Raw genomic sequence first — 24,522 nt, 5'->3', positions numbered from 1 at the left:
ATTAATTCCTTACCACTAGCTTTCTTCACCAATGTGTTTGTAAAGGTGTCTAATAACACATCTTAAAAAGTTTGAAATTCAAATCCGTGAGAGCGGCTGAAAGTTGGGGTACTTTATATAGTCAATGTGCCAGACCAGATATCAGTACCTTCTGGTCAGGCAAATTCTAGTTGTTTTTTTCTATAAACCCTTACATCCCTTGGAGAGATTTTGATGTGATAGACCTTTTATATTGTGTGTGTGTGTGTGTGTGTGTGTGTGTGTGTGTGTGTGTGTGTGTGTGTGTGTGTGTGTGTGTGTGTGTGTGTGTGTGTGTGTGTGTGTGTGTGTGTGTGTGTGTGTGTGTGTGTGTGTGTGTGTGTGTGTGTGTGTGTGTGTGTGTGTTTGTGTGTGTGTACGTGTATGTGTACGTGTACTTGTAAAGTGGATTAGGTCCCTGGCCCACTGTAACCTTGGCTCCCCAACATCTCTACCTAGTTGTAGGTCATTACTTGTATCTCCTTTGTCCTCCTTTGTTAGCTGAGCCGTTTGTACACAGAAATGCACTCTGACTGCAAGTATGTGTCTTTTAACGTGAACCTCACTCATGCCTGTAGGGGAAAAATCTGTTGGTAAAAGGTGACGATGATCTGTGCTATAGAAACATTCAAACGCAACGCATATCTGCCAAGCCATGCTGTTTTTAATTAACAATATTATTATAATTAACAATAATTATCCAGAATGTGTCCGTAATTAAGCATTATCAAATCAACTTGTTCTTACCGCTTCGTTATTTCCTCTGGGTGAGACATTTTGAGCGCCGTGCCAAGTATTGTCAGATACTTTAACGACAGATCCACACAAGAGACTGAAGAGAGAAAAAAACTCCTCATCTCTTTGCTTGTTTTTTTCTCCACCTGTCAATCAACAGATGACTTGGCTAAACTGTCTCTAGAGAAGGACCTTGGCCCATTTCTATGTAAATCCTGCCAAATTACCATATCGTCCCATCAGTGTGGTCCAGCTGCAACCAATAACAGACCTACAGTATATATTCCATTCCTGACTGTGCAGTGTATTATTATCTTCCTCCTTTCCTAATAGGTTTGAGCTTCCCAGCCGAGCAATTGATAGACCTCTCTTTCTCACCTTGGGGTTTTTAAGCTGTTGACTCTGTTGCTGCTATATTCTCTTCAGTATTATAAAAAGGAATTGTTCACGCTGAATTGAAAAAAAATGCCTTTAACGGTGGATAGGATGTGCTGAATTAGATGTGATGCTAAATATAAAGCCAAGAACTGACAGCAGAGTAGCTTATTTTAGCATAAGGCCTTGAAACAGGGGAAGAGCTAGCTTTTAGCTCAGATTGAAGGTTAAAAAAAATGACAACCAGCACCTCTAAAGCAAGGTCACGGTGTCTGCGCAAGAAAAAACTCCATCATTTACCTCCCGCATTAGTAGTAGATATGATGACTTATAATAACCATCAGGAAGTGCTGCCTTGACGTAGGGATGAACCCTCATCACCAGACTCTGAAGTTCCTCTATGCTCCATGGAGGTGTTTCGCATCATTCTGCGTATTAGTGCAGCACACAACTTTACGGTGTTGTTTTTGGCTCCAGTCGCTCTAACGGTAAAAACCAGTCTGACCTGAGGGAGCCAAACGAATGTGAAGCTCGTGAGATCATGCTGGACTTTATCCAATTTCTGTGGTGAGGAGTCCGCTCAAAAAGTGACCAGGCCAATCAAAGCTTGCGTTCAGACCTACCGTTCGTCCCTTAGTGGAAGGCTGATTCTGATAGCACCACTGAGTAGAATTATTCATACAGCTGCTGCTAATGGCTGTACAATTTAGTCTTGTTGTTTCATAGGCTACATGATGTATGGCTTACTCAGTAACAGAGAGGAAAGGTTCTACACAGATGTTCAACCCCTTTGACAAGTAGGCCTATAAACGTTTTATACTGTGTATATTTATTCTCTACAAAGTCCTCTTTACATGTGTACTGAGGAGGGGGGTATACACTGCTTTATTTATTTATTTATTTATTTATTTATTTATTTATTTATTTATTTATTTATTTATTTATTTATTTATTTATTTATTTATTTATTTATTTATTTATTTATTTATTTATTTATTTATTTATTTATTATTCTTTCGGACAATTCCACACAATACACAATTTTCTCTTGCAAATATTCATACATCATACTTTGTGTTGTCCGAAGGGAGACGGAAGAAGCCAAAGGCTTATCAGGTCCCGCCCCCATTTTCATCAAATTCGGATTCAGATACACAGTTACTGTTACAGAAAATAAAAATAAAACAAACAAAAAACATTTTATATATATATATATATATACAGTCATATGAAAAAGTTTGGGAACCCCTCTCAGCCGGCAACATTGCACTGATTTGTTGAACCATGTACATATAGCTATATACATATATACAGTATCTCACAAAAGTGAGTACACCCCTAACATTTCTTCAAATATTTCATTATATCTTTCCATGCGACAACACTGAATAAATGACACTTTGATACAATGTCAAGTAGTCAGTGTACAGCTTGTATAACAGTGTAAATTTACTGTCCCCTCAAAATAACTCGACACACAGCCATTAATGTCTAAACTGCTGGCAACAAAAGTGAGTACACCCCTAAGAAAAATTTTCCAAATTGGGCCCAAAGTGTCAATATTTTGTTTTGCCATCATTATTTTCTAGCACTGCCTTAACCCTCTTGGGCATGTAGTTCACTAGAGCTTCACAGGTTGCAACTGGAACCCTCTTCTACCCATTCATGACGACATCAAGGAGCTGGTGGATATTAGAGTCCTTGCGCTCCTCCATCTCCCGTTTTAGGATGCCCCAAAGATGCTCAATAGGGTTTAAGACTGGAGACATGCTTGGCCAGTCCATAACCTTTACCCTCAGCTTCTTTAGCAAGCCAGTGGTCGTTCGGAGGGGTGTTTGGGGTCGTTATCATGTTGCAGTACTGCCCTGCGGCCCAGTTTATGAAGGGAGGGGATCATGCTCTGCTTCAGTATGTCACAGTACATGTTAGAATTCAATGAACTGTAGATCCCCAGTGCTGGCAACACTCATGCAGCCCCAGACCATGACACTCCAACCACCATGCTTGACTCTAGGCAAGACACACTTGTCTTTGTACTCCTCACCTGGTTGCCGCTCCACACTCTTAACACCATCTGAACCAAATAAATGTATTTTGGTCTCATCAGACCACAGGACATGGTTGCAGTAATCCATGTCCGTAGTCTGTTTGTCTTCAGCAAACTTTTTGTGGGGTTTCTTGTGCATCATCTTTAGAATAGGCTTCCTTCTGGTATGACAGCCATGCAGACCAGTATGATGCAGAGTGTGGCGTATGGTATGAGCACTGACAGGTTGACCCCCCACCCCTTCAAGCCCTTCAGCAATGCTGGCAGCACTCATACGTCTATTTTCCAAAGCCAACCTCTGTGTACGACGCTGACCATGTGCACTCAAACTTCGTAAACTGGGCCGCAGGGTGGTATTGCAACATGATAACGACCCCAAACACACCTCCAAGACGACCAGTGGCTTGCTAAAAAAGCTGAGGGTAAAGGTTATGGCCTGGCCAAGCATGTCTCCAGACCTAAACCCTATTGAGCATCTTTGGGGCATCCTCAAACGGAAGGTGGAGGAGCGCAAGGTCTTTAATATCCACCAGCTCTGTGATGCTGTCATAAATGGATGGAAGAGGGTTCCAGTTGCAACCTGTGAAGCTCTAGTGAACTCCATGCCCAAGAGGGTTAAGGCAGTGCTGGAAAATAACGGTGGCCACACAAAATATTGACACTTTGGGCCCAATTTGTAAATTTTTTCTAAGGGGTGTACTCACTTTTGTTGCCAGCAGTTTAGACATTAATGGCTGTGGGTCGAGTTATTTTGAGGGGACAGTAAATTTACACTGTTATACAAGCTGTACACTGACTACTTTACATTGTATCAAAGTGTAATTTATTCAGTGTTGTCCCATGGAAAGATATAAAGAAAAATGTGAAGAAATGTGAGGGGTGTACTCACTTTTGTGAGATACTGTATATATATATATATATAAATACAAACTGAACAATTGTGTTATGTACTGTATATCAAGGCCGACATTAACAGTTTAGCCCTCTGCACAGGGAGAACTGAAATTCATCACTCTGTACTGATAAGTTAACGTAACCTGTGTGTGTGTGTGTGTGTGTGTGTGTGTGTGTGTGTGTGTGTGTGTGTGTGTGTGTGTGTGTGTGTGCGTGTGCGTGTGCATGTGTGTCCAGCAACTGCTATTCAGCCCCTGGGTTTTAGACCAGGTTATTATTAACAGTCACCAGGGAGCACACAGCTCTATAAAGGAAACTAAATGTGGCTTCTCACTTTCGCTCCGATCTGATTGGCCATCTGACGTGCGTCACTTTGTCTTGTTTGGGGTGTAATCACAGGCCCTGAAATGTCCAGAGACAAGAGGACTCGCATGTAATTACTTAATATGGGTTTTACAGCACTGATACTTCACTGAGGGTGCCAATTTTTGATGTTTGCAGAAATATACAAAGAATAGCCTATGTGAAAGCACACTCTAGATTAACATAATGTCATAGAGCCAGTACCTCAATCTTGCAGTGGGATATATACACAATGCTCCTCACACAGACACACTAAGTACCAAATAATTAGGTCGTATGTTTGATTATACTTGTATGACTCTGATGTACAGGAAGAAAGCAGAGAAGAAGAAAACATAGCTCTTTTCTTGTGACGGTTCAATTAAAGCAGGACAAGATGGTGTCAGGTCACACACTGATAGAGTGTCTTGTGGGGGAAACGTGCCTGGATTGCACATGCCATTGACAGAGCACCTCCAGTGTATACACATGTGCTGAAGCCAGAGGGACTCTCGGCTCCTGGCTGTGCAATGACCTACTTTTACCTGTGTGACCTGCTTTAGTTTTTCCATTAAAAATGGATGATACACAAGCACTAAGAAACCTGGAGAAACAGAGGAGGAGGATGCAACACCGGATTAAACAATAAAAAGAGGACGGCCACTTACCGAGGGAATCAATACATTCTCCATGGTGAGGTGGTGTGTATTTGTAGAGGGATAGTTGCTATGCTTAAGTGTCTGGCTTTCATCTTTCTTCATTGGTAGTTAAAAGGGTGCAACACTTCTGCTGGGCTGGGCAATCTATCCTATTTATTATGGGATGGATTTCCATTGACCTTTGTAGACATCCATGATCCCCAGAGGAGGACTCTGTTTCATCTAGGGCTACCATCAGGTTGAAATTTCCATTTGTCCAATACTTTTGTTAATGGCCAAGTACCTGCACAACTAATGACATCAGCGCCTGTAGAGCACCAATACATTAAGTACTGAGCACTGAGGAATGCAAACACCTTTAAGGCAGCATCATCTAAATATTAGCATGTGCAATGATAGAAAGATAGTTGGACGGACGGACGGACGGACGGACGGACGGACGGACGGACAGACAGACAGACAGAGAGACAGACAGACAGACAGACAGACAGACAGATAGATAGATAGATAGATAGATAGATAGATAGATAGATAGATAGATAGATAGATAGATAGATAGATAGATAGATAGATAGATAGATAGATAGATAGATAGATAGATAGATAGATAGATAGATAGATAGATAGATAGATAGATAGATAGATAGATAGATAGATAGATAGATAGATAGATAGATAGATAGATAGATAGATAGATAGATAGATAGATAGATAGATAGATAGATAGATAGATAGATAGATAGATAGATAGATAGATAGATAGATAGATAGATAGATAGATAGATAGATAGATAGATAGATAGATAGATAGATAGATAGATAGATAGATAGATGGATAGATAGATAGATAGATAGATAGATAGATAGATAGACAATAGTACTAATAGATACTTTATTGTTATGTAAATATATTATCTGAGTCACTTAAAATGATAGATTTCATCTGTCTGTCGTGTGTCTTTTCCGCCTGCCCCTGGCCCCATCTCCTCCTACTCAGGTATCTCTGCTGACACTCGCACAAGAGATTGTCTCTAGTCTCTATATGATAGAGACATGTCACATCATGCCCTAAATTCACAGTAAACATACACACTGCAACTGTGTGCCAAACTGCCAAACTGAGTTATCCAAAGTCGTATCTGGCCGTAAAACCATGTATCTGTCCATAAAGGAAAAAGGATATTTCAGTCTTCTACAACCTAGTAGTAATTATTCTTTGCTACAGCTATCCCTGCCCTTTATCTATATTTACTATTTACACTAAAAATACTGTACATGATACTAACAACATATACAGCATGTGATGAATGACATATACGGTGTCATAAGTAATTCTTGCAGTACCTGATTTCAAACAGTGATTTGTGCATTAATCTTACCTGTCTTTGTCTTAGTCTTTGTCTTGTCATGATGAGATTATTTTGATGAGAATGAGGGTGTGTTTGAGAGCATGATGTTCAATCAAATGTTCCAGCTCCTTGTGAGTACATGACATGAGGGGCCAGGCCTGTTTGGTGTTTTCAGTGAGACAGGCACTGCTCCATGGCATGCCAGACGCCAAGCTGGTAGTCAATCCACTCATCCTCCAGTAAGCCGGACCTGCCATTGCTCTCAGCGTGTGCGTCTGTGTTCTTATTGTATCGTTTAAACAATGCTACCGCCTAGTGGTTCAATAGCAGATCACACCTAAGACTTGTCCGTGTGCTTTGCTTCCATTGTTCAATACATTGGTTGCAGATGTGTTGTGGATAGTAGATAATAGTTGACAATCAAACAAGCGGTCCATCGAAGCTGCTGTCCTGTTTATTCTATTGGCCTTATTCCAGCCACTGTAAGGTGTGTGTGTGTGTGTGTGTGTGTGTGTGTGTGTGTGTGTGTGTGTGTGTGTGTGTGTGTGTGTGTGTGTGTGTGTGTGTGTGTGTGTGTGTGTGTGTGTGTGTGTGTGTGTGTGTGTGTGTCTACGCTGCTTTCTTGGGTCCTTTCTTGGCAGACTTCTTGTTCTGCTCTGCCTCAATCAGTTTGCAGCTGCTGCGTTTGATCTCATCTCTGGACGGAGCGCTGTCCTCCTCCTCGTCACTCAGCTGGAGAGCGTCTGTGGAAGTCAGAGGAACATTGTCAAGTCAAGATGTTCCACACAAAAGACAGGTGGTGGTGGTGGTGGTGGTGGCCTTGAAAATGAAGGCTGGAATAGATTCGTAAAACTACAGCCCCAGAAAAAAAATAAGAGACCGGTCTGGATTTTTCTTCAATCTTCTTCTCTTCATAACTTATTGAAAATGCTCTTAATGACAATATTTTTATTATGAATTTGGGAGAAATGTTGTCAGTAGTTTATTTTATAAAACCAAAATGTTCATTCTACTCAAACATTTGCCTATAAATAGTAAAACAAGAGACACTGAATATTTGGAGTGGTCTCTTCATTTTTTGCGGAGCTGTATTTGCTTTTCTGTTTCTCTAACAAATGATTTGGCTCCAGGAGACACGGTCATTGGACAGTCATTGACTGTTGTAAGTGCAGTCACTGTAATGCAGTAGCAGGCTAGCGGTATATTGCCCCTCTCACCTATAGGGGTGGTTGGCCTCTTGATGTTCCTGTTTTCCATCCTGTTGACCTGCTCCAGCAAAGAGTAAACCTAAGGAAGGGGAATGAACAGAGGTTATGAGCGTTACCACATTAACCGGACATGGCCACATCGATTACAGCAACCTGAACTATTTCCCTAAAAGGTTAGAGACTGAAGGCTGAAAAATGACGTCCACAAGTCACCAATTGAAACATTATAAGCTATGATGTATGGACATTTAAAAACCTGTCTTAGGAAAACCTGATGGGACAAATCCTTATAAGGTAACACATACGATTGAGAGTGTATATCAGTGTTCTTATTTTACACTGGTAAAGACAGCCAACATGTTTCCCAAAATATAAGAGTTACTACATTACCATCTATGTTTATGTCTGTTAAGTTCCTATACATCAAATATTGAGTTAAAACAATGGTGATTGAGCATATGACCCACTGATGAAAGCTCTTGTATTTACTGCTTTGCCCTGTTACACTATCGGAGGAGCTAAGTCATATTATCCGCGCTGCAGCGGTGTTTTCTTGTACTGGACATGAAAGCTTCAGACTCAGTAGTTAACTAATTCATCTCATTAATTCCCAAAACTGATAAAAAGGTCTTTCTGCGCAATGTGTGTGCTTCCGTTTCTGAAGTCCAAGTTTTTTCCACGTGCAATAACGCGACAGGCATGCCTGGGCGAGTGTCACTGTGCCGACGCTAGCAATACAGAATCTCTCTGTCTGTACTTCTCATAACTTCTGGGTCACAATGTTGGATCAGAACACACAGAGAAAGTATTCTGCACGTAAGATCTGCCAATATGCTGACATCATGGAGACAATAATGTTCGGTTTTGAAAAGGAACTCTGATCCATAAGCACCTGCACTGACAATTACGACCAGTAGACACAACAACGTACCTCAAAAATATTAAAGTACCGCTTTAATACAAATAATGTACTAGTTGTTACTTGCAAAGAAAATTGTCATATTTTAATATGCTGAGAATCTGCACAAAATCCCATTGTTGGTCGCTGCATTATACAACTATTCCTTTCAGTGATTAGGGGACAACTTAAAACAATAACACAAGCAATAAATCACAGGTACAGCACATTGACCTTTCCCATCGTTCAGAAATGGTTTTTGGTCTGACCCAAACTATAGGAGCAGATGGGTGGAGAGCAGAGAGAAAGTATGAGAGAATGGTGGTACCTTCTCTTGGCCCAGGTTACTGATCTCAGGCTCCAGCTGGGAGGTTTTCTGCAGCACTGTTGGCAGACGGGCGCTGATGTCTCTCAGTTTGTCTATGCTGTCAGTGACGCACACAGTGGGCAAACCCTGAAGAAAAGGAAAACGATTGGTTGAATTCAGTGAGTCAGTTTGTGAGTGCTAGTGTTAGAATGTTCTTTGGGCTTCATAGTGCTAAGAGGCTGACAACATCAAGCAAGATTCCAGGTAAAACATTTAAAGATGGACCAACTTTTGACAGGGAGATTTGAAGGCAATTCATCCAACATTTCTATGGATTTTTACGCCTCCTCGCCGGCGATAGCAAAAAAGGCCAGAGGCATTATGTGTTTGGGTTGTCCGTCCGTCCAGATCATAGTCCAGCGGCTAAATACAATTTTCCACTAGAATCGTGCAATGTGCGATAAAAGCACAAAGCTTTGCATTTAGCTAGAATATGGCAATACTAATAATTTTTGCTTAAGCTGGATTCGACTCCTATGGCCATTTTGGAAAATGTCCGCCAAATCGCACGCTTTCACCTAAAAACCTCCATATCATGTGTACGTTCATACTGTGTATCCAGACCTCCACGGGCACGCAGCTCATCCTGAAGTAGAGGTTGTTGACGCCTTGCTCCACGGTGTCCAGCAGGTCCTGAGACCTCTTCAGCTCGGCCTGAAGGCGCTGCACACGATCCACCTCCTGCTTCAGCTGCTCCTGCATCTCCTCCTTTGGCTTTTCAAACCTTCACAGAAACACATGGAGTTTTATATCATCAAGTTTCTTTACAGACAGAAATCAAATCAGTTTTATTTGTATAGCCCAATACCACAAAATAGACATTTGCCTCAGTGGGATTTACATTCCATACAGTACGACACCCTGCCCTTAGACCCTTAGCTCGGCTGAGAAAAAAACTCCCAGTAAAAAACCCTTTATCGGGATTTAAAAAATTAGAAATCTCAGGGAGAGTTGACAGAGTAAGTAAGGGATCCCTCTCCCAGGACGGACATCCTGCAATAGATGTCATGAGTAGAGAAAAAGACAGCACGTTTTAAAAACAAAACACGGAGGTGAAACGGCTCACACAGTGTGCCATAGAACCTTGTAACGGCCCCATCTGAAGCTGTCGCCCTGTTTCAGTACAGACTGTCACTGTGCCAGCTGTTTATGAAGATAAAGGGATGAGCGCAACAAGCGGACGAGATGTTGAATATGTCGGCGCACAAACAACACACTTTGAGGATGTGGCCCCAGGTGACGGGAGACAGGGGGATTTGTGAGAGCTTCTCAGGAGAAATCAGCTGATACATCAATCAGCCCCCCATCAGCACACAGAAGCTGTTAACAGGGATATGCTACGCTATGTCACACTGATACATCTTCAATCCAGCAACATGTGGCCTCTCTCAGTGATGTCAGCAGTTAGATGCTTCCAAATAATCATCAGCTCATTATCAAACCCTCCACACAGCCCCCGGGATGAGACTGCTAACCTGCCATGTGAGTTTAAAGAAAGAAGAAGGAGGCCAGAGTGACGGCTCTTAGCATTTGAAAAACCCAGCATCTAGAAAAGACTGGGTGATAGATGTGGCATGATCTTAAACATCCATATGTATGGAGTTTGAGTATGTATCCTGACATTAGATCTCTTAAACTTACTACTAACCATCCTAAGTAATAAAATGATTTAGAAATCAGATTCAGATTTCTCCTTCGTAGATCATATCAATGACATGACAAAAACAGCTTGTTTTCACTTATGTAATATCGCCAAGACCCATGCCATCCTCTCCATGGCTGACGCTGAAACTCTGGTTAATCATTTGTCTCATCAAGACAAGAATAGACTAGAGCAATACATTTTTTTCCAGGCTTACCAAAATCAACAATGAGCAAATTAAAAGTTGTTCAAAATACTTCAACCAGGTTGTTACCCAAAACCAGATAATTCAACCCTGTCATCCTTGTTCTCATTTCAATACATGGGCTCGCTGGTCATGACAGAAATGACCTAAATACCTCACTATGGTTACCCACAAAGTCACTGTATCATTTGTATGTTTAGTTAGACATGCACTTGGGCATGCATTTCATCATATGGCATATTTTATGCTTTATATTAAGTCATTTATCTCCTTTTTATATGGTTTGTTGTGTTGTTATGACAATGTATTTTGTGTATTATGTTGTACAGCCCTTTGAGGCATTATTTGTGTGAAATTGGGCTATGATACATTCTGATTTATTAATTGATTGAAATGACTTTCCTAACCAAAATCGAGGATTTTTCTTTAGCATTTTAATTTGTCCGTATTGAATGAATATGAATATGGCTATGACATGATGATATCTGAATAGGTTCATTAAATAGTACACTTAGGACTTAGGTCCTGGATAACTCTAAACTGTGTATCAGAGTATGTCATGCTACCTTGAAGCTGCAGGTTTGGCACCAAACTTGAGTTCAGCGTAGTGGAGCTCCAGGTCAGCCATAGTCTTCTCCTCGTGCCGGATCACGTTCTCATACTGGGTCACATCAGTGAGGAGCTGCTCCTTGGTGGCTCGCTGGGACACCACTTTGTTAACTAGGTCCTATTGAGACAGGCACACATCAGTTCTCACACACAGACAACAGGCTCTCAGGGCACATAATATAATAATAATAATAATGTGTTTGGCTTGCTGTCAAGAATTATACAGGAATTGGGGGACTGCAGCTAAAAGTGGATTAGCAGTGTGTATCAATAATTACAGTTGTAATGGTGCAGCATGTGTCCAACATGCACAACTTTTTTCTTTTCTTCCAGAAAATATGAAAATACGTCAACGAATCACAAAAACACAATAACAAATCATAAAACACAAATCAGCACTTCAGGGCCACCGTAGGTTTCCCTCTCTCAGGCAATATGTAATATTCTATGCTACTTGCCTGCTGATTTTCCTCAATTTTTTTGCCTTCAGGTTTAACATGCAGACATGTTTATTTCACCCCAGAAAGAAAGCAAATAATATAGTTACCCTAAAGGTCAAATGTTCTAACTAACACTGCTTCATCAACAACACATGTCAATGTGAGTTGAAATTGCATTGAGCACCTGCACGTCAGCACAGCCCAGAGCCTCTCTCAGAGCCTCCATATCCTCCACCAGCTTCATGTCACACTGCGACGCACCGCTGATTTCATGGAGGTGATTTTCTTCTGCACAGGCACACAGAGCACATAGCAACACTTACACTACTTCAGCACATAACTAAACCATTACTTATCATGGTCATTAAACGGGAAGCTGATGAAAACCCTGATATCGACTATTAATTGTTGAATTTAGATATTTTTGGAAAACCATTTTGATATGTAATTGTTAAAATAATAAGACAGAGATAGGCACAGATAAGTAGCAGAGATGGTGACAATAAATAAGCAAATAAACTATTTTCGCTGCACCGTTCAAAATGAAGGCCCATATTCATCTGGATTCTAAGAATAAATTAAAATTAGGAGTAGAAACCTGAAAATAAAGCATAAAAAATGCCCAAAAAAATAAAAAAATAAAATAGTTTTATTTTGATATGTAAATTTACGTTTCTAGGTTAATATATCGGGTTCTGTTTTTTTGTGACCTTAAAGCTCCCATATTATACACTTTTCGGTACTATTATACACCATATTATATGGTCTTAGTGGTCCCTAATACGTTTTTCTTTAATTGTTTGCTGAAAAAAACTTTCAGATAATTTATTGTACTATGCTGATGTTCAGCTAATCTCACAATGGCCTATTTTTTAAAAAGAGCTGCAGCTCCCCTCGTAAATATACAATCTTTGCGCTGCCCCCGCCCCCTGTCCGGAAGCGAAGCCAGATACGCCTCGCCCTCTGTCTGTCAGGGCCGTGGACCAATAAGAAATAGGGGTGTGGGCTGCACAGTGGAAGCTTCTGGCTTTCCAGTTTGTGAGGTCAGAAAAGGGGAAAATTCTGACTGGAGTATATTGGGTGGGGGAGGGGTGGTGGTTTCAGAAAGGGGGATTGTGAGAAAAGGAGAGTGTTATTTTTTTAAATATTTTGGCAGTCTCTAGACACACTGTGGACCCATGGATATGTTAGAACACATTTAAAAAGTGCATTTAGCATAATATGTGACCTTTAATACTAATAATGGAATCATTGTAAGGAACCTATTTCAATGCTTTTCATCCTGCTTGCCACCAGTGTTATATTCTTTATACTTGTGGTACATGTTTACAGTTTACAATATGACCCGACTACAGGTCATAAGACAGCTGTTGTTGCATGGCATGACTAAAGTGAATAAAACTACTTCTCTGTTGCCGTACCTTCGGGAGTAGATGGATGTGCTTCTTCGTATTCCTCCTCTTCATTTTCCTTAAGTAAAAAAATATATAAGAACAACTTATTAAAACCTCACCATCACTTATGAGCAAACCAATTTATCTCATTAATTCCCATTCAAATCTCCTATTCATTGCTTTGATATTAGTTACCTGCTCTTTCTGCCTGCTCTTCCCTGTCGGGCTGAGACGGCCCATGGTTTCCATTTCCCTCTTCAGCTCCTTCTCTTCTGCAGTCAGTTCAAACAGCTTACTGTCCATTTCTCTCTTCCTTTGCATGGTCTCATTTTCAACCTCAACCATCTTGCCCTGATGGGTTGGGACAACAGAAAAAAAACAAATGATAAAAAAATGTATCTTTGAAAGTTACGATCTGGTTTTATTCAAGTCATAAGTGTCATATACTACAACAGTGACACAAATCTTTAATATTAATCTTTCATCTGCAAACTCATATTAACTGTCAGTGTATACAGTAAAACCGTTAATAGGACATTTAAATGACGTAATAATGTTAGTAAAGAACTAGAAATGTAAAATAAGGTGTCCAATATCTATCAAGACATGAAGGTGTCTATCTGAACTCTTCCTCCACCTCTTCCTTTGACCAAACCAACATACACACACACGAAAAACATTGACGGCATCCTGAAATAGACAGGCATATATGGAGGGTTTTAAGGGCCAAAGCTCAATACAAAAATACACAGCTTTATATATAACAAAAAATCCACTTCTACATCTCCCCTTCTGAATGACAGGCCTCTTGTCTGTATGCTGTATGTTCAGTTAGTGTGGTACTCATGTAAAACTCAGTCTAATCCCCTTCAGTGTAAACAGGTTTGAGAAATGATAGTTGTTGAAGTTGCAACTGTTCTTTGCCTGGACGTGATTAGAAAATAGTCCAGTCCACATCAGCCCGTCTTGCTGTGAGCAGGTTGAGCTGGTGTAGTGGTGGGTGAAGTCTTTACCAGTGTGCTGTCTGTGTCTGCTGCAGCTGACTGGAACGCTTTAGTGGCTTTGTCCACCTCTGTCTGTCCAAGAGCCACTGCCCGCTCTCTCTCGTCCAGGACCTTGAAGATGTCACGGACCTCCTAACAACATAACACATACAGAAACATCGCATTATGAGAATTTGGTTCTGTATTATATTGGCAGATTCCTTTCAGCGTGTTTGTATTACTGCTTATATGTTCAGAAGGGCCAGCATCTCCATGTGGTACTTCATAGAAATGCTGATATTTCTATTCCATATGAAATTCTTCGTTCAGCTTCTTCTAGTTGACTCATGAAGGGAGATTGCACCTTGTCAACATTAGATTGTTCCAGTTTGGTTTTATGGAACCCTAAACTATTCAATACTAAATAAAATAATTAAAAACAATTAAAGTTACATTTTGTATGCTAATTTTGTCATGATGTTTTGTTGTCACCATGTTAAGTTATCATAGTTATTCCAAGTAACCCTGTAGAGGCTGCTTTAGTCAATGAAGTGAAAAGCAACTAAACATCTTAAGCTTTTAAACCATAGCTTAACAAGGGTGCACGTGCTACTACCTCCCTGGCTGGCTAATAAGCTTGGCCGGATTTGAGCTCAGCCTATTACTCGACATCAAAGTTAAAAGCCAGTGGTAGAAGTGTTCGCTATGCTCTTTCAGAGTAAGACTTCCTGTCCATTTGGCATCTCTGCAGAGTCGAGTGTCTTCTTTTGAGAAATATCTTCAGATTCAAACATGGCAGAATTAACAGCTGTGTAGTGTAGCCCCAATAATCAATATGTAACTGGGATGCTTTTCCTCCCCAAGCCTTTCTGAACCCGGCAGCAAAGATGGTTAGAAGAACTGGTCTTAAATCTTAAATAAATAATGTGCTTGTCATAAAGCCTACTTAAATCAAAATCTCTTTTTTTTTTTTTTTTGTATGACAAGTGCCAGGTTGTTAATTGGTACACAAAGGTTGAAATGAAAAGGACAGATAAAAAACCACTTAGTAGACTTTAAGTAAACAATAAAAGAAACATAAAAAAAAAATAATAATAATAATAATAATAATAATAATAATAATAATAATAATAATAATCCCTCCCAAGTCACTGCCAGTTTACAAAGCTTGAAAAGAGCCCAAAAAAGGTCCCCATGCTTCCTGAAACCCTGCACTGGATTGCCGAAGCGAGTATCCAATTTTCTCTAGTCATAAAGCCTACTTGAATTGATTCTTAAAATAAACGAATCATTTTGTTCCTGTTACCTCTAATGTAATGCAATCGTATTTAAGTTGAACTGTAGTGTAGTAGAGCTTCCAGATATGTATTCTAATTATTTCTGATTGAAGATATTGGTAATGTCTTCCACAACACGATGTCCCACTTGTCAAAATATGTCAGGTATCATAATTGATAGCATTTCTTGAATCCTAAGGACCCTCATTCCTCCCGACTGTTAAACCCTCTTCTGTATAGTGGTTGACAGTGTGTAGAACAGCACAGCTCACCTGCTGCAGGTGCTCACGAATGTGCCAATAGGCATTCTGGATTTCCCTGGCCTCTGTCGTCTTCACCTTCATCTTGTCTTGGTTGTTCTCCAGCTGTCGTATACGCTGACATTAGAAAAATAAAGCATGCATGTACTGTATATAGTCTGTGATCAATGATACAAGGATGATAGGGTGAAATGCTAAAACGTGTGAAATGCAACAACTTGTAAATGTAAATTGATTCAACCAGCATAAGTAAGTGAGTAAAATGTATTTATATAACGCTTTTCACAGACAGGGTCACAGAGAGCTTTACAATGTGCATAGAAAATTAAAGCATAGTAAAATACTAGTAAATACGTCTAAGAATAAAAATAATTAGAAAACACAGCAGATCAAATTAGCAACATATAAATGACAGAAGTTACCAGAAGGCCAAAGAACAAAAAAAGAAAAGAAGCTGTCCCTGCTCAAAAGATAGTGTTTAGCAGATGGTGACCCATTTATTTATTTATGACAAACCACATGGTCAGATTGAAGAGTGCCAAGGATGGGGGTTCCTCTTCTATTATACAGTATATCCATACTTTGAATGGCACCCAATGTATCGCTATGAATAGTGTACTTTGTATTTTAAACTTCAAGACAATCTTAAGTGCTTATGTGTGTTAATGTTAATGATGGATTCATTACTATTCCTAGAGTGAGGTCATGTCATACAGGTGTATATGAATGGAGCCTGTAGTCTGTTGCACACTCACCTGCTTACAGTCCTCTTCACTCTTGTAAGATGTGGGCTGAAAGGTATTGTCTTTTAATGACTCCAGCAGTTCATTCAACCTGCTTTCTTTCTCCTTGACCGCGAACCTCAGCCTGTTGTGCTCATTGATCAGGATGAGCTTCCTACGCTTCTCAAGTTCAATCTTTTTCTGCGTGACGGCAACATAAGGACAGAATACGTTTAAATGTCAATCAAATTAAACTTCCTCATTCAGATCAACATTTTTTTTTTATAACCCTTCTTTGCAAGTGAAAAAAGTCAAAGTGACAATGACGTGCTAGCAGGAGGACTATGGATTTTTGTGTTGCATCACAGCACGCACTTTACCTCCAGAGATAGTCCAGGCTTCAGTCTTGGAGGTACTTTGTTGTGGCTCTCCAGGTACTGTTTGGCTGCACCCTCCGCTGCTTCAACCAGTTTCTCTGGGAATATCAGCGATCTATTATATTGAGTCTTTTACAGCTTTATATGGCAGTGTATTCACTTTGCTGTGTCTTCTTGAAAGTGACTTCATGGTGGCGATATTGTACTTGATGGTATTTTTAATATGGTGTGACAGAGGGTAGGCCTATAGTTTTGCAAATGAACGATGCACATATGCACACACCTGGTCACCCATCATACCATCCTATTTTAGCAATATTGTAACATGTGTGTTTTTTGATGTGGTTAGTCTCTTCTTTAAGCCAAATATTTCAAACAGCCTGATGGTAATCCTGAAATAACTAGCATTATGCTAACTTAATTTATAGATACCTGGGGATTTGTGTTGACGTGGAGTTGGTGTACTTGAAGTCCCTGGTGTACTTGAAGTCCTTGAAGCCCTTCCAACATTCATCTTTGTAGAGGAATAACAATCCTTCTTTTTACCTGACTAGCAATTTGTTACAGGTAAACTGACTCAGTTATTTATTGTATTGAAATGTGCCAATGTATTGGTAGCTATGGTTTCAAATGATTCAATTTCAACCCATGTTCCCCTTGGTTACGGTTGCTATGTCTAAAAAGCTTTGCATTGTAGGACACCTGCAATTACACAGTCATAATTGTTACCATCAAAATTGTGAAAATAATAAACAGGGATTTCAGATGGACTTAGAAAAAAGCAGATTTCCCGTGTAAAGCTGGTGAATTTTGCTGAGTCAATTTCTTTAGCCCCATTGAGTTGTTTGAAAATGTTTTTATTTTTGTTGCAGCTGACTTATTCATAATCAGTAGTATCATCGGCCTACTGAGCGTTCACCCCTACAGTATGTACGTATTTATATAGTCCAATGAAATGCACATGAACAGAAGCAGTATTTAGCATTGACGCCACATAACCAAGCCTATTTTATTTTATTTGTACTTACAATGTCTTATTTTAAATGGTAGGTTTAGTAGACCATTTAAAACCCATTATTTATTCAAACAGAGCTTTTGACACCCCCTTGATGTTTAGTGGTTCAATCAGTGATTTGAGCCATAACATACTGTATGTTATAATCTGAAATGTAAGCAACATCATCAGCGTTGCAGAAAAGTGCATCGTAGCAACAAAACTTTTTTAACCCAGGGATCAGTCTTTCTGAGCATCCACATGTTGAAGTAACTCACTCTATGTTCACCAAGATTATCTTAGCACCTCAGCTCTCCTGGGCTAGCGACCAGTGTGTGAGCAAGGCATAGTCTCTCTCTCTCTCTCTCTCTCTCTCTCTCTCTCTCTCTCTCTCTCTCTCTCTCTCTCTGAATAACAACCTCTTTATTTGCACATTTTGGCAGAAAGGCAGAAAGAAATGTCAAAAGTACACACAAAATTCTAAGGGAAATAAATGGGGGAAGGAAATGCAAAGGGAAAATAACATAGACATTAAAATACATGAAAAAATAAATATATTTTAAAATTAACAGATTACTAAATGAAATAAAATATGTATGGTATTAATACAAAGGTAACCTAATACAGAAATACAATCAAAAAGAAAAAATCATTGTATGTCCTTTTTATCATTCATGAATGTCTTATTTTGGTGCATTTATGGCACAAGTGTTGTCTTAGCCAACATTGGCTAAGACAATACTTAATTAATTTACTGATTAATTTATTTAATTTTAATTTTGTTTTACGGCCCTCCATAAACAAATGACATCCAAATGAAAACCACTCAGAAGTGAGTTTATATCAGCATGTGTGCTGCTTTATTAGATAGCATAGATAGAGTGAAAGTGTACTCACACATTTCAGTCACAGGATCTTAAACAAATTAACATTGGAGGAAAATGATTGAAAACCAAAAAAGAATGGAACAAATCAACACAAAAATAAAAGTTGACATAGGGAAATAAGCCTGGTGACATGCTCAAAGCCACTGAAAAGTTCAGAAAATGTATTTGCCCTTTTTCACTTGTAGGCCAATCCATGTCGATGTAAGTGGCAAAAGAGAGGGACAGTGATGGACATGCAAATAAACTGTGAACAGAAGACAAGAAAAGAAAATCAGAGTTGAACTGATATCAATCAATGGTTTTAAGGGCGCATTTACACTAGGCCATCTGTACCGTGCCCAAGTACGTTTGCCCCCTAAAGTCTAGTTTGTTTGACCAGTGTGAGTGCTCCTTTCCAATTTATATGAGACTGTTCCCGAATAACTGGATACATACATTTGGCTGTATGGATGAAAATATTCAAAAACATTGGGATACTCGACTATATAGCGGCGCTGAAGTGACACATTATTGACTTTTAATTTTTTGTTTATAGTTTAAACAATGTCCTTAGAAACCGGTAAAGTACAGTTCGCCATGTTAGTGGTTTATTTTATTTTGTCTTTTGTTTGTGTGTTTACGTTCTTTAGAAAATCCCCAAAAAGAAGTATTTAAAAAAAAAAACATTAGGATACAATTCTATCCAAATCCCAAACCCATTAAGACGTGGTGACGTATTAGAAAAACGCAATCGTGCCTAGGTCCGGATCTTTGGGAGCAGTGTGAATACAGGCCAGGCTTAGGCATGGTACAGTAGTGTAACTGGGCTTGTGTTTGTGCGCCCTTCAAGACTAAGACAATTACAGACAATAGAATATAGCATATTATGAAAGCCATTAAGTCAAACCGTCAAATAATACACAGTACATTATTCTGGCTTTAAACTACAGGTAAGTAAAATACACTGGCGTCTCTCAGATGTACTGTTTTGGTTCTATCAAGCACTTTCAAGCAAATTCACTGCTCTAGTTGACTCTCACGGCTCTCATCGTCATCTTTTCAACAAAAAACCTTTGATAAACCCACAGTGGTGCAATTCCTGCCCATCTCAAAACAGTAGATAACTACTAGCTGGTGAACACAGTGGACTATTAAGCAGCCCACGAGCCAGATATTTTTTGTCAGCAGGTAGACACTAAGAAACAGAGCTAAAGCTTGGGTAGCTGGAAACATGATCCCAATAAACTCTGAAGTCTAACTGTTTGCTAAAACTTTTGCCATTTCAAATGTATAAGGTGATACTACGACAACCTAAATTAACCAGACCGATGGAAAGGGTATTAAAGAGCTCACGGGCCATCATTACTTTCTCAAAAAGTATCTAGATACTGCAACAACACAACTCCCCATCAGTTTTTAAATTGTAAATCATATCTGGTGTCTAGTACCTAAATAGACCACACCGGTTGGAACATCCAAATGTACGTGCATATACTGTACCTTTATTATAACCATCGTGACGACACCCGCGGCTGTGGAAAGATAGTTTCCGGCAAACCAGTCACTCATTACCCCAAGACAACCCTGAGAGAAAAAGAAAGAAGGAGTGCAGTTATTATTTAATTGGGATTTGTTTTGGTTTAAAATGTTCAAAAATCATATTCAAGTTGTATACTGACAAAAAATATATAAAAAAAAAACTCAGAATCCGTCTATAAGTCTTATCATATGAGGTTGTGTATTTGTGTGATTATTTTGTTGGTATTCGGTGATAACACAGTATAAGTTACCCTTTCCCAGTTGAAGATGTGTGTTTTACAGGGGTCCTGGGTGCAACAGGAGATTGGGACGTCGCCCTTCCAGTCGGCCACACCACGAACTCCACAGCACTGAAACTGTATCGTTTTAAACAAAAAATTGAATCATCATATTAAATATTAAATATCAAATATCTCTTTCACTTGATCAGGATGGAAAGTGTCAAATATCAGCAAAATATATTTACCAGCCTGGCTGAGTGGTCATTAAAAACAGAATTGAATGGGACAGTTAAAGACGGATGGCAATGGAGTTGATGTTAAAGGAATACTTCACCCGTACGGAACCGGCGTTCTATCATTATAAAATCTCTATTACAATATAATGAATTAGGTTTTTCTTCCCTCAGTCTTCCCTTGGCCCAGCTGTCCTGTTAATCCTAACCCTACATTTTTACTAGTGTGATGTCACGCATGGGAAAATGTAGGGTAAGACAGTGAGACCATAAAACACTCTTTCTTCCTTTTCTCAGGCTAGGATGAACCGATTTCTAAAATGTTTGCACATTTATACTACATAGGATCTCAGAGTTCAATACACCTTCATATTCCCACCGTTGAAGTAGGTCTTTAAGTTGACGACGCAGACTAGTGGATCATTTATTTACCAGATTCTGGACGGTATCGAAGTCATCTTTAATGGTGGTGTTGACGTGTGGACCGGTCCGTCTGTAGATCTCCAAGCTTTTCATCAGGTCTTTCTCAAAGTACGTGTCAATCTGCACAGCGGACAGGCAACGTTACATTATCTGCAACACACTACTGTCTACTGAACATTGAAATTCGTATTACACAGGCTAATACTGTACGAACTGATACCTACCTCCCTGCTGTACACGAAGAACACACAGGCCATGGCCAGCTCCACCAGCATTAGGACGAACAGCAGGACGAAAAACTGGAAGCAGTCAAGATCAGATTCATAGATGGGTGAGTGTTAGTTTGTTGGAGGCGGACAATATAGTATTTAAGCCTATTTGACACTTTAAGGTGGAGACGGCAATTCTGGAGAAAGTTTGTCGTCGAAATCGTGAAGAGATATTCACTGATTTTGACAACAAGCGTTCACCACAATTGCCATCTCCACCCTTAACATGAGCTGTGTTATGATATTTGAAATGCCTCCAAAAAACAAATAGAGAGCTTTCCCTTTGGTTATTTAAGTAATTGAACCATATAAAGTAACGCCTGTTGGCATGAAAGCTATTGCTGGATACTCACAGTGATGAGCATGTTGCGGTTCTCCTTCATGCCTCCCAGCACCCCTAGGTAACACACACAGGTAGCGATGGTGCCGGTCACCACCAGAGTGTTGGCTGGGTAGATGGGCCAGAAGGTGGTCACCAGGGAGGCAAACTTGGAGTGCACCATCTGGAACTCCCCCAGCCCCACCACGAAGGCACTGCACAGCTCAAACACACACAGGACAGACACAACCTGTGATTATCCTGGAATGGGGTTCCTTTAATATAACATAAGTCCCTACTGAACGCCAGGTCAACAAAACAATATTATAATTATCTCATCATTGTGTCTTGACCCAACACAGTTTCTTGCTTTGGTGGAGACCTGACGCTCTACTAACAGCATATGAAGTTAAAACAGCAAAAGAGTTGATTGCCAAGGAAGGGGTGGAAGCTACTTTGAAAGTACAGCATTGCAAACTACCAATGACTTCACACTGGAAGAAATTAAACTACAGTAGAGCTACCCTTGGGAGAAATCTAGTTTGGTTAACTAAAGCTACATAGAAAAAGTCGCTCAAACTACTATGTAAAACAATGATGTAGGCTACTGTACTTGACAATGTGATATGAAATTATAACAAAATATGATTCAATAAAAGTCCCATGCCAGCATAAAAGGCCCCTGAGGTCAGCGTGTTGATGCCTTCTCTCAGGAAGAGGAACAGGTTGTCACCCTATCTGAACAACAGAGGGTGACCACAACACATTGGCATTTGGAGTGCATTCCAATGATGGCCATGAACCAAGTTTATGTGTCCTACCTCTTGGTCACTACTAGCATGTATTAAACATTCACAATAACACATAACCCCTGTGTTTGAACCACCTACCCAGCACAGGAAGTTCAGATGCACCACCAGCTGTTTCACGCAGTTTACCCTGGAGCGATTCATCTTTAACTGCTTATCTTCCTCCGCACAATCTGGAAGAGTAGACAAGTTGGTTTTTATTAGAATACTTCTTACAGTGACGTACAGATATCCTCTCATACTGAAGGGAAGTGTGTCCACATGCTGCTCTACGTGAAGGCAGAGTGTTTACAGGACACCATTGTTTGGTATGGCAACACACTGAGCCATAAGGCACAATGAACAACTGTGACCTATTCAGCTCCAGTTAATCATTGGTACCTGCTCTTATCTCCACATCAAGCATTTGTAACAAGTTTGTATCGAAACGTGTGTTTTAAAAAAAAAATCAGCTTAGTACTTCCCTGTCGTTCCACAGTGGCATACATTTCCTCTTATAGTAATCATTTATCCTAACACACTTGATATGTCACTCTAACTATATCTATTCTCAATTTCTCCTTGTATGTTGTTCTCCACAAATCACTTTATTTCACACTTATTTGTAGTTTAAAACAGACATTAATACATTTCTAGTCTAATCAGTGGGATGGATTAATCAATCATATTAAAACGTATTGAATATCAGAGGGCTTACCTTAATATTGCAGTGACGGAGGCAGTGGGCAGGATTTTTGGTGTCGTTCCTAACATCCCCAGTGTCGACTGACGACAGACAGGTATGAGGAGGAAGAGATATAAGCAGGGAGGAGGAGAGACAACCCAGACCTCTGTCTACATACTGGCCGTGAAAACATGCCTCCATGGCTCATACTCAAGAGGAGGGGCGTCCACACTTTGCAATTACAGTAAAAGAGGATCTTCAGATAGAGAAAGTCAGGTTTGTGTACATGCGAGTGTAACTTTAATACACCTCTGTGGAATTTATCAACAGGTCATCTGCCTATTTTACTTCATCCTGGTCAAATACACAAGCGTTTGGAGATGCTGTTAAATTGGAACTATGGTCAACAAACTGTAGCAGTTTTGGGGGGGGGGGGGGGGGGGGTACAAGGACATTCCCTCATCTTTTTGGATCTTTTTCCCCTTCACTTTTTGCAACAATTTGATTTGCCAATTAATTCCACACACACTATAAGCCATAATGAAAAAGCAAAAAACACAGGTCTGGCTTTTGGCAGGGAGGGTCAAACAAAGGTCACTTTTGGTTTGCATTATGGAACATTTAGGATCCACTGTTTTTTGGAGTTTGGACCATTCTTTTTTTAAATGACTCCACAGGTCTAAGAACTACATGGATGTGAATTACAAAACTGTTTTAGAAATCATGACCTGAAAAACACATTTTGTAGGAACACCTCTGGAAGCAGATAGAGTAAGTCTACATAAGCTGTGTGTCTCCCACACTAGCCAGCAGACTGGACTGGAGAGATGGGTTCTATATCTTAAGTTATTACGATTTCTTTTTACAAAGCACTTTGTAACAGTTTAAAAAGTGCTATATAAATAATAAATGACTTAGTTACCTATCATGGGTTCAAGTCCAGGCTTTTTGGCTTAATAATTCAAACACAGCCTCCTGTGCTGGCTGTATGCTTTGGCTCCATTGTCATGCTGGAGGGTGATCAGAACCAATGCCTGAGCATTTAGCATTTGTTTCCCCAACCCATCATGCTAACTTTGAAAAGGTATAGTGCGTAACTTTTTCATAGATAAAAAAAAAAGTAGTTCAAATCCTGACACCACCCCTAACAAAAAGCTCTCTGTAAATTACTTGTAATTCTTAAGTTACTCAAGTGGTCTTGAAGTAGGTGTATGACTGTCAAATAATGATCAATTCTGTCCGCGCTGCTGACAGTCAATTAATATGTTGAGGGCTGTGGTGTGTAAGGGGGTGGGTGTGAAGTTTGGAGTGTCCCAATGTATGTCATAGATTTTTTGATTTCTGTGTGTCCAAACTACTGGATTTTCTCTGCAAAAAGGAAATC

At 39.8% G+C, this 24,522-nt stretch overlaps 2 protein-coding genes across 2 annotated transcripts; both read right to left on the bottom strand.

Moving 5' to 3' along the window:
- Positions 1-7,028: 7,028 nt before the first annotated feature.
- LOC307266953 (coiled-coil domain-containing protein 183-like) lies at positions 7,029-17,315 on the bottom strand (the record flags this gene model as incomplete). Its single annotated transcript, XM_080049096.1, has 13 exons — positions 7,029-7,162; positions 7,637-7,706; positions 8,854-8,979; positions 9,436-9,616; positions 11,306-11,466; positions 11,973-12,076; positions 13,210-13,258; positions 13,378-13,533; positions 14,196-14,318; positions 15,715-15,819; positions 16,458-16,625; positions 16,805-16,899; positions 17,285-17,315. The coding sequence occupies 13 exons, from the start codon at positions 17,313-17,315 to the stop codon at positions 7,029-7,031; spliced, it is 1,503 nt and encodes a 500-aa protein (XP_079905222.1).
- A 1,000-nt stretch (positions 17,316-18,315) lies between these two features.
- On the bottom strand, positions 18,316-23,232 carry LOC307263549 (leukocyte surface antigen CD53-like). Its single transcript, XM_080044715.1, has 8 exons — positions 23,172-23,232; positions 22,556-22,647; positions 21,700-21,888; positions 21,302-21,376; positions 21,087-21,197; positions 20,452-20,556; positions 20,162-20,245; positions 18,316-18,926 (listed from the first exon to the last, which is right to left on the bottom strand). The coding sequence occupies exons 2-8, from the start codon at positions 22,616-22,618 to the stop codon at positions 18,858-18,860; spliced, it is 696 nt and encodes a 231-aa protein (XP_079900841.1). The 5' UTR covers positions 22,619-22,647; positions 23,172-23,232; the 3' UTR covers positions 18,316-18,857.
- Positions 23,233-24,522: the final 1,290 nt, after the last annotated feature.

The sequence above is a fragment of the Ammodytes marinus genome (genome assembly GCF_949987685.1).
Source record: "Ammodytes marinus genome assembly, chromosome: 2".
NCBI lineage: Eukaryota > Metazoa > Chordata > Actinopteri > Uranoscopiformes > Ammodytidae > Ammodytes > Ammodytes marinus.
Note: the sequence above shows the minus strand (reverse complement) of the source record. Positions and strands in the feature narration are given on the sequence as shown.

Coding starts and splice junctions, on each gene's coding strand:
- LOC307263549 (XM_080044715.1), bottom strand. CDS start 22,618: ATGAATCGCTCCAGGGTAAACTGCGTGAAACAGCTGGTGGTGCATCTG. Junction 21,377..21,699: donor ACCGCAACATGCTCATCACT/GTGAGTATCCAG, acceptor GACTGCTTCCAG/TTTTTCGTCCTGCTGTTCGT. Junction 21,198..21,301: donor TCTTCGTGTACAGCAGGGAG/GTAGGTATCAGT, acceptor TCCGCTGTGCAG/ATTGACACGTACTTTGAGAA.